General features: G+C 38.1%; 1 protein-coding gene across 5 annotated transcripts in view; it reads left to right on the forward strand.

Moving 5' to 3' along the window:
* The window catches only part of rhbdf1a (rhomboid 5 homolog 1a (Drosophila)), a 51,179-nt gene that overhangs the window by 24,531 nt on the left and 8,136 nt on the right, over positions 1 to 18,512 (forward strand). For 2 of the 5 annotated variants that reach the window (XM_028455216.1, XM_028455214.1), the window contains exons 2-7: positions 13,260 to 13,404; positions 13,490 to 13,629; positions 14,853 to 14,960; positions 16,970 to 17,183; positions 17,346 to 17,552; positions 18,296 to 18,418. In XM_028455216.1, the coding sequence (XP_028311017.1) occupies positions 13,288 to 13,404; positions 13,490 to 13,629; positions 14,853 to 14,960; positions 16,970 to 17,183; positions 17,346 to 17,552; positions 18,296 to 18,418 (909 nt within the window). In that variant the 5' untranslated portion in view covers positions 13,260 to 13,287. Of the gene's footprint in view, positions 1 to 412; positions 432 to 13,259; positions 13,405 to 13,489; positions 13,630 to 14,852; positions 14,961 to 16,969; positions 17,184 to 17,345; positions 17,553 to 18,295; positions 18,419 to 18,512 lie in introns of those variants that run through there. The other 3 variants (XM_028455215.1, XM_028455217.1, XM_028455218.1) reach the window with 3 other exon arrangements.

Raw genomic sequence — 18,512 nt, forward strand, 5'->3', positions numbered from 1 at the left:
CCGAGTGGGCTACAGGCCTCACTCTAATGTGCTGTTTATTTCTGTCACGCCGTGACGTACACGTAAATGTGCGTGTTTGTGTTTGCGCACATTGTGGATGTGATCTGATGCATGTGAGCAAATGTGTGTTGTTTCCGTGTTCAGGGGGAACCGGACATGGTCTGCAGCGTGTTTCCTGCGCGCGTCGTCTCCCCCACCTTTTGCTGCTCTGCATTTTCTTCCTCAATAAAACAAGCAGTAACATGACCTTTCTCTTCTGGTGGTCCCCATGCTGCCAACAATGTGTGCTAACATTTTTACCTTTTTTATCCTGTTGAATGATTATTCAAGATAAAGAGAAACAGCTAACGAATGATAGCAAAAGTTCTTTTTTTTGTTTTTTTTTTTGGATAGCTTTCCGGACACCATTATGCTGCCTGCGCTTAACTATAGTAAGTACACTCTTTTATGCTGCACTTTGAATACATATTTCAGCTGAGAATGTGCTTAAGTGTAATACTTCCAGTTGTTGGAGGAAGGAGAACTTTAGCCTACTCTTGCTTTTTCATTTTTTACATCGATCAAGCTGCACAATGACCCTTGTTCAGCCATGTCTACATCACCTTATACAATGAGGCCTTTTGTGGACTTGATTCAGGCTGATATCATGCTGGAAACTATTTAGATGGGGATCACATGTTGTCAGGGCAAGTCGTCCAGAGATTCTCCTTTTAATCACTTTACAAGAGAATGCCAGACTTCCAGAAGACAATACAATGGTTGTCTGTAGCTAAAGGGCACTTACTGGAAGGAGTGGGATTACCCAGATCTTGTGTTTTTTTTAAATTTATTTAAGGTTTTATAATAAATTGATTTTTAAAAAGAAGGCACACACAGGTCAGTTAGATATAGCGTTAATCGAAAAGTAACAAGTTTTATGTATTCTTCATTAGGGCTGTCACTGTAACGCGTTAATTGCGATTCATTCATTTCAAGAAAAAATAACGCCGTTAATGTCTGTTAAAAACAATAAATGACTTTATAAAGCCACTTTGTTATATAACAGTCTTTTGATTTGCCACAATAATACATGAAAATATCTTAAGTAGAGGGCTTTTTTCAGCAATTTTTAGGTGAGATTAAAAAAGAGCTTAATTAGGTTAATTAATTACATAGCATAATGAATTAATCTCTCAATTTTTCAATCTCTCGACAGCATTATTCTTCATAACATTACATTGAACAACATGTCCCAGTCTTCGGTCCTCGTCCTGTAGTGTTGCAAGGCACTGGAAAGTAGCCAAGCTTACTCAGTGGACTCGTGGATAAATTTGTATCCAATTGTGTTGGGCTCTTTTATAAATAGCCCACGGTGAGGGAGTTTTCTTTTTTTTTCTCCTTCTGTCAGCTGCTTCCTGATGATTAGAGACAAAAATCTCAGCTCATAGATTTATCAAGCGAGTCTTATTTTTCCACTCAAGTAAAGGTTTTGAGCTGAAAAGAACGGCGGCATCCAGGGTAAACAAGCAGCTAGTACCTGGACATGCTCAGTCAAACCAGTGAGACACATGCTGTAAATAATTCACCGGTGTGGAATGACAATAATTTAAACACTCATTTATTCACTTTTGATGTCTTTTAAGTCTTAGGATGAGAAAGCTAATTTTGTAAAGTTAAAATTAGTTTGGGAATTTTTTTTTATTTGTTTACTATGAAAGATTATAGAGCTTAAAGCCCTGTATGTCTCAGCTCTGTTTGTATTGATTTTCTGTGCAGGATATTACTGCGTCTTCAAAGGCTGCAGATAAAATAATGAAGCATGGTTTTTTCTTAGCCGCTGTTAGGATATGAGTTGCTGCTTGTGTGATGTTAAAAAAAGATAGATGTCTGGTTGTATTCATCTTTCTCTAAGATAAAAGTTGTGTATCTAGTGTTTGTAGAGGCTGTTTTCAGAGGTGAACTCATGTTTGCTTTTGCCCCACCACCCAGAGATCAGGAGCAGGATGTGTGTGTCTACGGTTTCATCCAGACTTGCGTTTGCAATTGAGTTCTAAAAATACCCCACATGCACGCAGTCTGCTGTTAGGAGGCCATTTATACCTTTATGAGTTTTTCATATCTCTGGCTCGCGATCCAGTCATTTGGTAAACACTGTTATGACAGTGTAGCAGACAGGCATTTGACCCAATACATAATCATCTCCACACCCTGGAAATAAAGATTTCATTTTCCGTCGTAGAATAAATAAAACTGACTTGAGCTCGAGGGCTGTAAAACGACATGAGAGAAGGCAGCCATGCACTCTTCTTCTGTAAGCGTGTCATCCATGACCAGCGTTTACCTTACCAGCCCCAGCCGCGCCCACCACGTCTGCCCCTCGGCTACAGCCGTGACACTTGATCTCAGGGTCAGCTGCAGAAGATATTTCTGCAGCTGTGTGTGTTTATTTATTTTTTTATGTTGTATGGGCTGCTTTGGTGTGACAGCCTGTCACATCATGTCATGAGGGTCAATTCAGAAAAGTGCAGCGTTTTCTGGTTCTCAGTTGTTCCTTGTTCGCAGGCTTCACTGAATATTTTTCATCCTGTTAAGTGGAGCAGAAAGAGAACTGGGAGGAGACTCTTTCTATTAAAGTGATTTAGTGATGTCATGCTCAAAGTGTTCAATTGGTAACATTGTATTTGTAACTCTGTTTAGATATACATTTCAGGAAAATTTAGCTCTTAGATCATTATTTTTTATGTCCTTTTAAAATTGACTATAGTTCAGGCATGTAAAACGCTAATCCTGTGGGCCAAATCCGGCCTGCCAGATATATCAATTATTTTGTAAATAACCTTACAGTGAGCTTACATATATCAGAAAATAAATAAATAAGTGTAATTCAGTGTCGGAAATTAGCAAGGGCCACAAGCCATTTGGCCCTAAATTTTGCTTTCTTTAGAAACTTTAGGTCTATTAAACTTATATTATACTTCTTATTGCATCCCACTGTTTTGTTTTGTGTAAACATCTGTCTTCATCTTTCTGTAGTAGGTACCGTACTACTTACTAGAGGTGTCCCGATCCAATATCAATATCGGATATTGGTCCGATATTAGCCTGAAAACTAATATCAAATTCAAATTTCCTGATTTTTTTTTTTTTTTTAATTCATTTTTAATTTATTTTATTCAATTGTAGAATGCTGTAGGTATTATGTTGAAGGTTAAAAATGATGTAACCAATTGGTTAATCATAAATGGGTCAGTTTTTTTCATACCTACTGTTGTTGGCTATTGTTCTCTGTTTGAGTAACATTACTTGATCAAGACTTTTCTAACATTCCACACAACAAAATAAGCACCAGTAATTATTATTTTTTATCAAAGAAAAGAGAAAGAGAGAGAGAGAAAAAAATAAATTGTATATATATATATATATATATATGTTTCATGCTGATCCACCGATAAGGCTGCAATATTGGTATCATATCGGAAATGAAAAAGTTGTATCGGGACATCCCTGCTGCTTACAAACTTCTCTCTGAAAAAGAAAGGCTGTGCTTTTCATTTATTTGTGTTGGCAGAAGCTACTGTGCATTTTAATCTATAAAAGTATCCAAGCTCTAACTACATTTTGTCCATGGCTCCCAATCATTTAAAAATGACCCCATTCTTTAGATTAAGAGGACAAAATTGCCCCCGTAATATTTTTTATAATTTCAAACCCTGGTGTTATTAATATATTTATTTTATTAATATAATATTTATGTCTATTCAATGGCACTTTAAACATCAGTAAAATCCCCATCCTCGTGATCTAAATCCATTTATACAACCTGTAAAATCTAAATAAAGTGAAGCCCAACCTGCGGCAAAATGTCATGATATCTTATTTATCCATAGTTGGATGATATCATATCACCAATTAAATAAAGTGATTCCCTTTTTACTGTAAGTAAGACACTGCCGTTTTTAAACGAGCATTATTTTAAAAGATAACATCATACTCTAATATTATTTTTCATATTTTTTAAACACTTCCATTTTTCATTCCTTCAAATGTTAGAAGAGTAACAATACAGTTTAAACTTGGATTATTTCTAATATTGTGTTTTATTTATTTAAATTACAAGATAGAAATTTTATTTAGCAGATGCTTTTATCCAAATTGACATAAAACACGAGCAGATAGGATTGAGAGACTTGCTCAAGATAAAACAGTGATGACCCAGGTCGGATTCGAACCGGTGACAATTCGATTACAAACATCTCAAACATTTCATTAAAATGCAGCCGTCACTCATGACAATAAATAGGGATGTCTCGATACAACTTTTTCACTTCCGATCCGATACCGAGATTGCAGCCTTGATTATTGGCCCATTAAAATGTATGTAACCAATTGATTAATAATAAATGGGTCAGTTTTTCTCATACCTACTGTTGCTGACTATTGTTCTCTGTTTGAGTGACATCACTTTATCAAGCCTTTTCTTTTCATTCCACACTACAAAATAAGTAATAAAAGTATGTATGATTCGTGCTAATATCGTATCAGGTCGATATTGGTATTGGCCAATGCTCAAGGCTGCATAATCGGCATTGTGTCAGAAGTGAAAAAGTTGTATTGGGACATCCCTAGCAAATGTTATACACTAGGTCACTCAATGTGCTTTACATGATGATTTCATGAAAAAAATAATAAATCCGGATTCTTTCACGAGTTTGAGTGGGCGTTTGTAATCCATCTGGATTATGATTGGAATGCCATCAAAGTTCATGTTCCTGTAAAGATGCACGCACACACTCATCCTAATGAAAACTTAGGAAATAAGGTGTCATTGGCTTTCTGTTGATTTTCATTTATTGATCCAAACTAGTTTTGGAAGACTTCTGCTTGGCTTAAAAACATGATATGCTGTACTTTAAAGGCTTGCATTTATTTTTAGCGTCCGTTTCTGTTCCCGTTTAATGATCCACACACACAACTGAAACTTTTGCAGGAGCTTTGTAGTTTTGTCAGCGTCTTAATTCATCCCAGTCGGAAGCACAATGTGCTATTTAAAGATCAAAAGCCAACTTTCTGCTCTGAACGTGCAGGTGGGCCTCACTGAATGTAGGGCATGTACCTGAAGAGTTTTCAAGTGCAAATAAATCCTGTTATTAAGTAGCCTTGTGTGTCTAACCGTCAAAACGGTCTCCTTCCTGCCTGATTGAGTACACAGTGAAAAGACCGCTCATCATTGTGAAATATTCTTATAGAAACACTCACTACTGAAAAGGGGAAACCTGTTTCTAGTTACATAAACGAGTGATGAAAACGTTTAGACACAGTCACTTTATGACTCGTGGGGTTTCCCTCCATTGTTTGCATGGTTAAGTCTTGCCTCCAGCATGGGGAGACTAGAGGAACAATGAATAGTTATGGAATGCAGAGTAAATGAGTAACTCTTATAGTATGTCTGGACAAAACCTGTTTGTATCAGACAGATTTTACCTCATCCAGTCTTGACACTCTTGTACTATTATAGATCATAAGGGGTGTCATTTATACTGTTGCTATCGTTGAGAGTTGTTGACTTGGCGACCATGGCTCAGGTGGCAGTGGGTCGTCTTCTGATCGAGAGGTTGGGGGTTCGATCCCAGTACCTGACTATGTGTCGAAGTGTCCTTGGGCAAGACACTGAACCCTAAGTTGCTCCCAGTGGTCGACTAGCGCCTTGCATGACAGTCCTGTCCCACTGGTGTGTGAATGTGAGAGTGATTGGGTGAATGAGCTGATATGTAAAGCGCTTTGAGACTGATTCAGTGTGGGGATAAAGCGCTATATAAAATCAAGTCCATTTACCATTAATCATCAAGACTGAAGGAAATATCCTTCTATGTCAGGAAGTGGCACTAGTTAGCACAAAGTTATTGTTCCTTTTTAAGACAATACCACTTGACTTGATGATTTGACAGCTACTTGATGGCAGGTACAGATTAATTTTATTGTGCATGAAAATCCTGAAATGGACCTCAAGCCTGACATCATCCCAAGTGAATGGCCCAGTATGGATGATGGACAATGAAGGAAAGGACGAAACAGTGTCAGAACGCTTATAAACTGAAATCATCTTGCATACTACAGTCAGACATCGATTTCCAATGCTTGAGTTTCACTGTGGCGTACAAATTATTTTTAAAATGTGTTGAAGGAGTGTCAGTTTAAAAAAATAAACAACTGGAACATATATAGAAAATGATGCCATGTAATGGACTGGCACCCTGTCCAGGGTCATGTACCCCCTCCTAACGCCCAGAGAAAGCTGGAGATAGGCACCGGCAGACCCCCGCGACCCTGAAAAAGGAGAAAGCAGGTCAGAAAATGGATGTAAAAATTAAATATATATTTATTTTTAAACCTTGTTTGTTTATTTGTGGCCCCGCACCAAATGGTCCATGGACCCTTACCAGTCTGCAACTGGTGGTTTGGGACCACCAGTCAACTGGGAGTCAAATCCAGTTCCCAGGGCCTTCATGCAGTGAGGCAGAAGGCCAACACCACTGTGCTTCCCCTGAGAATCTGTTATCTAATCTGTTTGAATACATTTAGATGCCAAAAATTCAAGTCCCGTGTGGAGTTTACATGTTGTCCTTGAGGCTGTGTGTGTTGACATGTCTCGTAACAGAAATATACAACATAGTACATCAGTAAATAGTAGTTAACATCTGTAATGTTTGAAATGTAATATTTCTCTTTATAACAAAGACAAAACAAAATTAGTTATTATGCATAATGAATATCTATAAATCTCTCAATGATTGTAACAATATATAGAAATATTGCCTCCGAGAAATTCCAACTGTAACCGTAAAAACACACTACAAGCAGCAATTTACACAGAATTATTGTTACAAGTGAAAGACTAGCTGGAACAAATCAGAATGGCATTTATTCATCTAAAAATTGTATTTATCTTACCATAACTTTCCTCCCAATATGTTTCCTCTCCCATTGCTCCTTCTTTGTCAATTCCCTTTTCTGAATGTTATGGGCATTTATTATCTGAGTCTTCCTGCTGACATTTTTAATTAAAATCCCTCATTCTCTGCTCTGTTTTTTTCTCTGCCCGCTCATGTCAAACAAAACAGTAGCTTTATTTATTCCATCGTATGTGAGTAAAATGACTGTAATTAAACTATGTCGGCTGTAATTAGCAACATGCTAGCTTTTAGAAACTGTTGATTTTTGCAATAGGGCAAATATTGGCAGAGTTACGATGATTTAAAAGCGACACGAGTAGGTTTTGTGTGCGTTTATTTCCGAATGGTACTGTGACACATTTCACTGGCCCCACCTATTTGTTATCAAAGTTGAATGTATGTGGCCATTGTAGTAGGGCTGAGCGATTAATTGCATTTGCAATATTATCGCGATATCATAAAACGCGTTTTTCTGATCGCAAAGGCAGCAAATTTTATTGTTTTTTTTCCTGTCTTGTACTGTCCTGTTAAATTCAGAGTGTTTAAGAAGTGCAGTCCACATGTTTACATGTTTCATGAAACGTGAAGTTAGTTAGATGTGTTGAAGAAGTAACGCCACAGATTTGTTTGCTTTATTGTTGTAATCTGTGCTTTAAGATATATATTTTATATTTATTTAAAGTTTAAATAAATCTGAAATTGTTTATTATGAAACAGATTGATTTATTGCTTGTGTTCATTGAAAAATACATGACAAGAGGCCCTTGAAAAAATAATCGCATATGAAATTGCAATCGCAATATTAGGGAAAAAATCGCAATTAGATAATTTCCCAAAATCGTTCAGCCCTACATTGAAGTACTTGAAGTACATGTTGTCCTCACTTGACGTAGATCCCTCAGTGTGCTTTGTATTTACATCCTTTAAAACAGCTTGTTTTCAGTACGAGGAAAAGCATAGTCACAGTGAAACCCTTGAGGATGAAACGTGCTGCAGAGACCATGTCTCACTACTATCATTAAAGAGTTCCTGTGTTGTGACTACTTGCTACGCAGCCTGTCGTCCACCCTGAATTTACAATATCTCCTGGGAGCTAGCATGACCCCTGCTTGGCCCCCCAGCTTACGTTCTGTCAGCCTCAATGACACAGCGCTTTGAGTCAGGCCGGCTGTGGGCTCCTGGAGTAAAGTAATACACAGGATGTGCTCTACCCGGAAGCCTGCCAGTTTCTGTCCATAATGGTTAAACTCCATGTGGTTTCCTGCTCTGCCTTATTGGCTTGGTCAAGCTTCAACCACAGAGTTATTGGAATGTGGGTATGTACCCTGAGAACAGAAAGAGCCTTGGATCGAAAAGATTTTAAAAAATGTGCCTTCCTTTTTATTTATCTCAAACACCTGATACACTTCACTCACAGGCACTTGAGCAATGTAGGCACGTCGACATCTCCTTTATGTGAAGACATAAAAAAGCTCTTAAAATGAATAATGGCATGGAAAAGTTTTGAGTTTGTAGGCACAGTGTAATGCTTCAGATTGCAGCTGCTGGGGTAGAAAAAAAAAGAGCTGTGGTGGTTGGACTTGTCAGCTCCACTTATTATGGCCTGTTGGACCTCACGGCACCTGGAGGGATGTCAGCTTGTCCTCTGGTTTCTACTGCCTAATGCACTCTAAAGAGGCAGCCTCAGCCTCAGAATGAAAAACTATTCACGTTTAATTGTCGTGGATCTTGCGTTGGAGTAGGAAGTGTGAGTGTTTCTTTCATGGATGACAGGAAGCCAGGACTGTAAAGCTCCGGTGTTAAATGGTCTGCATGTGGGTGTTTTTCTTCTTGAGAGGTGAATCATGAAGTCAAAACAAAACCTTTTTGAAAAACCAGATTAAATCAACTTGGTCTGAAGAATTGAAGTTCTAAATCAGCATGGAATGTAAGTACAAGGAAACTAATACGTTCTTCAGAGAGTTGCCATACCGCCTAGGCCAGATAAATGGCTTCACCACATTCAGTCAGATAAAGTGCTGTGGTTTTGTCGCTGAATCATTCAATTACTGAATAGTTAAACTTGTAGTGTTTGGCTTTGCATCAGTTTAAATTTGGTTACCGTTAATGTTGATTATTACCTCTGCCATGCAGGTAATATTTTCACCATTGTCTTTAGCAGGATTTACACCAAAAGTGCTTTACAGATTTTGACAACGTTTTACCCAAAGACACACCTTACGCTATGGAAGTTTCTGTTACATTTTGGAGGGAATCCGAATCAATACTGATTCTGAATCACTTTCAATTAAAAAAATTCATATCTCGCTTCATAAATGACCGATATTTCTAAAATTTGACTGTTATGTCAGATTGGTTCCTCAAATATCCCACCAAGTTTTGTCCAGATTGGATCAAAATTGCAAATTTAATTGCAATTTATTTTAAAAAACATAGGTTGCCCATACATTTGGATCTACTGTATTGTTATTAATGAGGATATATATTTCTAACAAACCTTTAAATTATGAATGATCATAATCAGGATCAACGATCCATATAACTGCCAATATCTGGCAAAGAGGTTTACGCTCTCTGATTGCTCTTTTTTACAATAAAATACATAGCATGAATATTAAAACAGGCTAACCGGCAGTTTGAATACTCATTAGAAACAGAGTTTAACAAGAACATCTATACTCCCACACACACGTTTTTAGTTCAACTGTAGATGATAACATAAGAAACCGCATATGTAGCAGCAATTTTTCACAAAAATAGTTGTTATCATCATCAGTGAAAGTTTATCTGGACTCATTCTATGTATCAGAACAGGTCTAGAGGCTACAAAATGTATTTTCTGTCAGCTAGCGGAATTACCCGCATTCATCTCACCTAAATTACATTCTTCAGTTACAGTTGTTTAAAAGTGAAAAAATAATTATCACGATTATTTTAGTCATAAATGAAATCACGATTATTCAAACAATTATTTGTCAACCAAAAAGTTATTTATTTTTTGGACAAAAAGTGTTCCCATATCAGAGAATTTGACTTGCCACTTGTTTACCAAGTGTTTTTGCTGCGTTTCTCCTGCCATGTTTAAGACCACTGGCAACAACTTTCCCCGTGTTGGCCTGCAGGCTAGCTTTAGCTTTGAGAGGGGCGGGGCGGAGGGAAGGAGCTTGCATGTGCATGGATTAAACAACTCAAAGTTAGTATTAATAAAATGTGAATGCCAAGTTTTATTATTTGTACATGTCCAAAATAGTGGGTTTGTTTTATTTAGCGATTAAAACTTTTTTTTTTAATAATCGTTTTTTCTCGTTGGATGTAATAATCAAAATTGTAATCGAATTTTGAGTAGTTGAGCAGCCCTAATATGGAGGACTACTACACGAGCCACTTGTGTTCATTGCAGTCTTTTGGATAAACAGTGAAAGCAGGAGCAGTTAAAGCAGAGCAGTCAAACAATGTTAGGCTTAAAGGAGAACTGGCTTCCTTTAATGGCGTTTCCAACCCAGTCTGTTCCCATCTGCAGCCCACAGGCTTATCGCCCCTCCCTCACCAACCACTCTCTTTCACTAGCCCCTCCTGTTTTGAGCTAATGGCAAAAGTAATTGAACGTGGAATAATCTAGCCTGAGGGAGCTGACATCACTAATAGCTGTTCGTGCTGCACAAGCTGAGATATTATGTCACGTTTGTGTTATTATAATGTCAGTAACTGGCACATGATGAATTTACAATGAGGATCAAAACATACGACTTGCTTTCACTGTACATGCTCTTTCACAATCAAGACAAGAAAAGCATTTGCATGCAAACCCTTATTTTAATCGCTTTATCTCTGCCTGCTTCATAGCTATAAGACATTCTGGCTTTTCACCAGAAGGCTTGAGCGTGGTGATCACTTTTGCTAATCTACACGTTATCACTTGAAGTCAAACAGCACAAGATAAAAAATAAGTCAGTGTGCAGATAGTGGCCATGGTACGACTGCTGCTGCAGTTTTAGGGTTCCTGAAACTAAATGTCTTTTTTACTGAATACACTATCAATCCTGCTGCATATCTATAATAATAATGTGATATGTCAGCTGTTTAAAGGTAATCAAAATGTTTAAGATACTAAAAAAACAGCAACATTTTTTAATGTTATTAAGCAGGTCTTAGATTTGATATTTCTAAGGTTTTTCTAAGTATTTTATCTTAGGTGTCCTCTAAAGCGTTTTTTTTTAATCTGTGTAGTGTTAGTTTAACCAAGGGTGTTCTAATTCATCTTTTTTACTTCCAAAAAAATGCTGATATTCCAACGTTGGGCATTGGATGATACAAATATCGATCCGGTACGATATCTGAACGAAGTGTATGCAGAAGCAGTTGTGTTGTAGTGTGGAATAATAGAAAATGTTTGATCAAGTGATGTTATACTCAAACAGTTTACAGTTGTCGGCAACAGTACTGACTCATCATTTTTAATCAACAAGTTATATATATTTTTAACAATTGAATTTAAAAAAAATAATTAGAAGAGACTGAAAATCCTTAAAAACAATGTTTATTATATTGGAGAATTTAGAAGCAGCATGCAGATATACGTAATTTGATGCTCTTTTTTGTATTGTTGTTGCTATAATTAGACTGATAGCCGATATCAGTATCAGATCGGGACACCCCTAGTAGTTAACATTATTACTCCTGTCTCCTTGTTCTGGTTCCTTCATTGCGATTTAAATTGTTGCAACAAACAGCTGACTAAGCGATCCAATTGGCCGTGCTAAGGAAATCCACGTCATCTACCCATTAATGCTTTAAAGACAAATACCCTAATCTTTACTTGTGAATGGAGCATGAATAAGTTTTAGAAGTGACTCTATAGGGAAGAAATTAAAAGCATAAAGTTGTTATGAAGGCCTACATCAAAGCATGTATGGCTGCCAACTGTTATATATAAATAATAATTAAAAAAAAGTATAACCATGAGTTTATTTATCCTGTCATTTTACAAGATTCTAAGGGCTGAGTAGAAAAACTATTTACTTATTTTTTTTTTTTTTTAATGAATAACAGGGATCGCAGTGAACAGCTAATTAACGGTCGTATTTGGCGTTGGATATGACTTTATGTGGGGATGTGTCTTTACTGCTTGAACATAAACTTGTTTCTTAACGCTAAGCTTTGAGGCTACCCAGAGAATCTGGAAAATATACTGCTAGTATGTACTACTACAGGCTAGATGTAATGTCTGTCAATTAACTCATTAATGGAGAAGGACTAAAACACAGCATGGTGATGATGACCTCTGCTACCATGCGCGATGGATTTTCCCTTTGCCTGTGATCCTCTGACAACACTTCCCATCACCAGTAAGGCTAAAAGGAAGCCTGCTGTGCACTGAAAAGGCAAAGGGAAGCAGATGTGCTCAATAGAACACGTGGACTTGTTCACATGTGAGCCAGGACCGTAACAGGAGAAGAAAGGACGCGACCCTGTGGGATTCTTAGAAGCTCAAAAAGCCTCAAATTGAGTGTTTTGCATGGTTTTAGCATCATCAAAAAAACTGAAAGGGGTGGGACTTATCTCATTACAAAAAATTTTTAAAGTCACCACTTATTAAGAAATCCTGCCTTTTACAGTTTGAACTCTCTGCTCTTTGCAGATGCAGACACAGTTTGTTCCCCATTGCTGTTGAGGGAACATTTGCTTTAGTCAACAGTAAAAATGTTGATTTTTGTTTGTTTAAAGTGCTGATCGGCTGCGTTAGGAGGTGAAAGAGTTCAGATTTCCATGCATGAGAACTGGGATAGAAGCAGGAGAAATACCCAGAGAAGGAGGGTGAGATGTTTAATTGAGGGGATGCTGATAACAAGGCTGCAGCTCCACACTGGCTGTCTGATGCTGAGGTTTACTGGGCAACTCCTGTGGCCCACAGGCTTACTCAGTCATTAGCTTCTGATAGATGTCTGCTGGAAGCAGAGCTGCTTTTTTAACTGCAAATGGGGATTAAGGTTGGTTTAACTATAGAATAAGTGGGGATTACGTTTAAAGCAGTAAACTTCCTTACGCTCCATATTTACTGCTTTTTTTTTTCTTGGACAACTGGGAACCACTTTGAGAAAGCCCGTCCGTCCTCTGTGTTTTTACTTTGCTGACTATGAAATTGAATGATGTGAATGCCCATGCTTGAACAAAAATGGCCTTAGCACCCTCTTGTGAAACATTCTTGCAACAAGAATCATTGTGCTGTTGGCGTCCCTGTAAAAGGAAGAAAAAAAAGGGAAACCTTTGGTATTGAAGTGATTATTTTGAGCTCACCATAATAAGTAACCTGTGTCTTTGATGTGTGTGCAGCTGGCAGGCCTGGGGTGGGACAGAGAGCATGGCTGAACCCCGGCGGGAGAGCAGCAGCAGCCTGCAGAGGAAGAAGCCTCCATGGCTCCGATTGGACATTCCTGCAGCTGAGGTGTTGCTCGACGAGCCAACCAGTTTTGTTCAGGTACTCTGCATTAGTCAATACCGCGCGCTGCTCTTCACCTGCACCTCCGGTGTTCACAGTTTTCATGCATCCTTTTCCCGTGCAGCCAATGAAGAGGCAAGGGTTCCTGCGCAGTGTCAGCATGCCTGTAGAGACGTCCCACCTCCAGTCTCCTCCACGGGACGTCTTTGACACAAGACGTCCCGTCTTGCAACGTCAGTCATCAATCACGCAGACCATTAAAAGGTAAAAACAGCCATGATATTTGCTTCTTATTTTTGCCTTGAAACAGAAGAAAATGCTTGATCAACTGATGTTACTCAAACAGAGAACAATAGTCGGCATATAGGCCTGAAAAAAACTCACCCACTTAACCAATGGGGTACATACATTTTAACATAATATTTACAGTATTCTACAATTGAATAAAATAAATACAAAATTAATTGGAAAAATAAAAAAATAATAATCGGTAAATCGGAAATTTGAATCCAATATCGTTTTCAGGCTAATATCGGACTGATGTCCGACATCGATATTGGATTGGGACACCCCTAATCCTTAAACATCAGAATATTCTACAATAAAATAAAGGACAATTACAATTGGAACTTTGAAAAATAACCTCAATAAATCCAATACAAACTTTTAAAGATATTATTAAAATGCACTAGTTCAACTTAAACAAAAGCATATTCTGCAATTGAATCAAAAAAATACATTAGAATACCCAGAGAAATTACGTCAATTTCAATTAAAAAAAATCATGTTTTGGAGATTATAGACGCAGGCCGATAGATTCGATACTCAATATTGTTTTTTGGTTGTTATTTTTTTTGTCGATATTGGACCGATGTCTGATATCAATATCAGATCAGGACACCCTCATAAGGATTAATATAAGCTGTGATTGACCATCAACCTTTTCCCCAGGGCCACAGCATCCTGATTATGATCACAGCTTCCCGCATTATAAATGGATAAATAAATAAGTAGGTAATTATACTAGTAAAACAAGAGGCTTCCCTCTCCAAGGTCAAAATGCATTCCTTCAGATATAGAAAACCCACTTCAGCCTTTCACAACAAGAGACACTACATTAATCACTTCAACTCCTTCCAAGTATTTTAGTATTGATTACTGCTCTTTACCCTCTGCTTTGGCTCTCACAGTTGAAGTTTCATATTCACATATTTATCTCTGATTTATAGTCAATGTGACTGGCACACGGCATGCTACACTGTTCCTCTTTCCTACACTTTTCTACATTCATCACTATTTCTGATTAACATCTTGATCAGCTAAATTCTGATAATTAACGAAACCTTTACTTTTGTGCTGAACAGTCTGCTTTCCTCTCTCCGTGAAGGCTGCACGCTATCAAGCTGCACTTTACCTTTTCATTGCCTGTCACTGTCTCTCCTGTTTTCTCCTGCTCCTTCCATCTATCTCCTCTCACCTGGTCACAGCAGCAGACGGGTGCACTTTGAGCGGATTAACACAGTGCCTGTTAAGGGGCAGCGGGCTGCACGACGCAGCATCAGGAAACATCATTCACTCTCCAGAACTCTTCTCAGGTATGACAGGAAATGCTAATTAGACTGTGTGAGTTTTAGGGGCGAGACGAGTGAATATGGAGATTAGAGTCTCAGTGCCAGGGTTTAGAAATAGTAATAATAAAAAAAATGGTGGTGGTGGGGTGATGGTTAAGGAAGCAGGCTTGTAATCTGACAGTCAAGGGTTAGATTCCAACCTGGGTCATCACTGTGGGAAGCTGAGCAAGTCTATTAACACCTAAATGCTCATGTTGCTTTGGATAAAAACGTCTGCAAAATAAAATTGTAATCTTGTATTATAATTAGATGCGAGAATTTTCTTGTTTCTGAATAAGAGACCCATTATATTTGCTTTGTTAGAAGGCCACAAGCAACAAAAAATGCAGAACAATATCAATGCTTGATCGTGTTTTCTTCTGAACCTGCTTTCCTGCAAACGACAGGATCTCTAACTCATTTAATTAATTTTCTTTTCGATTGCAAGAAAAAAACCCAACAGAAAATAATATTAGACGATATAATACCAAGTTGCATTTTTAGGATGAGATATTTATTAGTAGCATTTCTTTTTTGTGATATATTTTCCTTAAATTTTTCTTGTAGATCAAGCTGTTTTATTATCCATTTCCACAGTTTCTTTAACACTAAATGATTGGTCTAATGAGGTTTCCTAATGTTTTAAAAACCATGTCTAAAAAAAAATTAACTCAATATATGTCAGTGATCCTGATCATGATACCATGATCACCACCTCTTTAAAAGCTTGGAAGAAATATCAATTCTGTTTTATAATGATACAGTAGGTCCAAATGTATGGGCACTTGACGAAATTGTGATAAAAAATAATGCAATTCTTATCCAATTGTAATGAAACTACATGTGCTAAGTTTTATAAAGATCAGTCACTTATAAACCAAAATATAATTTTGAAAATTCACCAATGATAGAGATTTTTGAAACTGATCCAAACTCAGTATAATGATCCTGTCATTGGTTGTTTAAGTATTGTGTTATCTTTCATTTCAGTTTTTTTTTATACCTAGTGTTATACATAAATCCTTTAAAAAAAAATAAAAAAGAAAAGAAAAATCTCAGTCATTCGAGCTAATGTTTTCTTTTGTATATCCAATGAGGACCTGAAACTAGTAGCTGTTCCATATTTGTCTGATTCAGTGTTCCGTGGCCTTTCAGTCAGTCTGTGGGGGACGTCCTTTATTTCATCACATTTCAGACTCATTCGGGTTCCTGTGCTATAATGTCGTCTTCAGTGGACAATGAGAATGTACGACAAACAACACACATAAAAGGAAGGAAGGCACACAAACTGTATCTGCAGAAAATCAGCTCTTCAGTCACTTCACAATAGTGTGTAAAGCAGAGGAAGAGACAAAGCCTAAAATGTCAGCAGATTGCTATAGCTGGGCTTTAGTGTGCAGCTGCTAATCAGTGCAGAACCATCCTTTGAAGAATGTTTCCACTTCCACTTCCTGGCCTCAGGGAGTGGTAACAATGTTTTCTCTGGTTCTTATTAGGATCCTGGTTCATGCAGTGATTGCATATGTACACAGAATGTTGTAAAGGAATGTGCCCACATGCCAAAAAACCCAAACTATTATAGTGTACTGTAATTGGATTTGCCCTCTGCAGGGGTCAGATAAGGTTTGCAGCTTCTGAGTTCCTCTTAACTTCTTCTTGTTCCTCTTTGTTGACAATGAAAAAGCAATTCACTGCACCGTGCACCCAAAGTAGACCGAGCGTGTGCATGTGCGTCTGTGCGTGTGCTTCTTTCTGGAAGTGTGTTGCACAGAAACATGCCCAGGCTTGTTCTCTTTACTGTGCTTCCACTATCTATCGTATCTTTTTACATCCTGGGAAAAGCTGTTTTATTAGAGTCTCCCATGTTTGTTAACCCACTCGCGCAGAGCAAAGCCTCCTCTGAGGATCGTAATTGAGTGACAAAGTAACTCTCTGGCAGCTCTTGCTCTGAGAAATGAAGCTGATCAGTTTGTGGTGCGTGTTGCTGGCATCAGGGGAACAGCGGACTGGTTTGGAGTCAGTAAGGACGGCGACGCCACCCAGAAATGGCAGAGGAAGAGTTTACGCCACTGCAGCCTGCGTTACGGAAAGCTGAAACCACAAGTGATCCGAGAGATGGATCTGCCCAGTCAGGACAACATCTCCTTAACCAGCACGGAGACTCCGCCTCCTCTCTATGTCCCTGGCTCACAGCATGGCATGCAAAAGGTAAAAAGATGCCCTACAAATTGCACATAATCCAATCAAGACAGTGTCATCCATGATCAGCCGTCCCTGTTTTTACTAATTTGTATTGTACTCAAATTTAAACATATAAACTTTGTTTTATTGTAACTATATTATGATGCCCGTTGTCATGTCGAACTCCAGATTGTGGACCCTTTAGCTCGAGGGCGAGCCTTCCGCATGGTAGAGGAGGTGGATGGCTACAGTGTGCCTCAGACTCCCATCACCCCCGGAGCTGCATCCCTGTGCTCCTTCACCAGCTCTCGCTCAGGTCTCAACAGACTGCCTCGTCGACGAAAGAGGGAGTCTGTGGCAAAGATGAGCTTCAGGGCCGCGGCAGCGCTGGTCAAGGTGAGAGCGAGGGAGGATACGCTTGGGAAAGATGGAATGATGCTTACACAGCTTTGTTGTTTAAAGTAAAAAAGAAATGCATATTATTGCAGCACCTGATTCTAATTTAACTTAATCAAGTCTCTAAATGTTTTGTTTTCTTTTGTAATAAAGGAATGCAGAGGCTGCAATTTTTCTTTTCAAAATTTCCCCAGAAATTGTGCCAAACATGCTCAGTACGGTTAATGAAGTCATTAATGTTATATTTCTCCACTGTATTTGCGCAAAATACACGCACTGAAAACAGAATTTGCACAAAATTTGATGTCTGTCCATCTGTTAAAGTTGACTACACATTAACCACCTGTTTTACTCTGCGAAATTGCATATTAATGCATAAAATCATCCTGAAATATGTCAGTGAGGGTTTAGTCCATGTCATACAGCCTTTGAACTTTTTCATATGTCATATTACGCCATATTTTGCACGCAAATTTCTATTGCATGCACATAATGCTGTCCCAAAACATAAATGTAAGGGTATGCTATTGTATATTCCTTGTCATATTACAATTTCTGCTTGGTTTGGTTTGAAAAAATAATCAAAATTAAAAATTAAAAAAAGAAATTGCCATAAGTGTTTCAGGAGGTAAATTAAGTCTTTTTCATCGGTTTTAAGCAATCACCGTAAATCAGAGCCCCGAGGAATGATGCATGTAAACACGTGTATGTAGCCTTTTTATGGATTTGTTTGGGCTTTTTAGGGACGCTCAATAAGAGAAAGCACTTTAAGACGTGCTCAAAGACGTAGCTTCACCCCTGCCAGTTTCATGGAGGAGGACATCGCTGACTTCCCTGATGAACTGGACACGTCGTTCTTTGCCAGAGTAAGGCCAGAGATGTATTATTCTATTTGTTCTCTCCTGTGCACATTGGATTGTAATTAATTTAATGAACTTTTTTTTTCTATGATCTTTCTAG

This window comes from Gouania willdenowi, chromosome 8 (assembly GCF_900634775.1).
Source record: "Gouania willdenowi chromosome 8, fGouWil2.1, whole genome shotgun sequence".
Lineage (NCBI taxonomy): Eukaryota > Metazoa > Chordata > Actinopteri > Blenniiformes > Gobiesocidae > Gouania > Gouania willdenowi.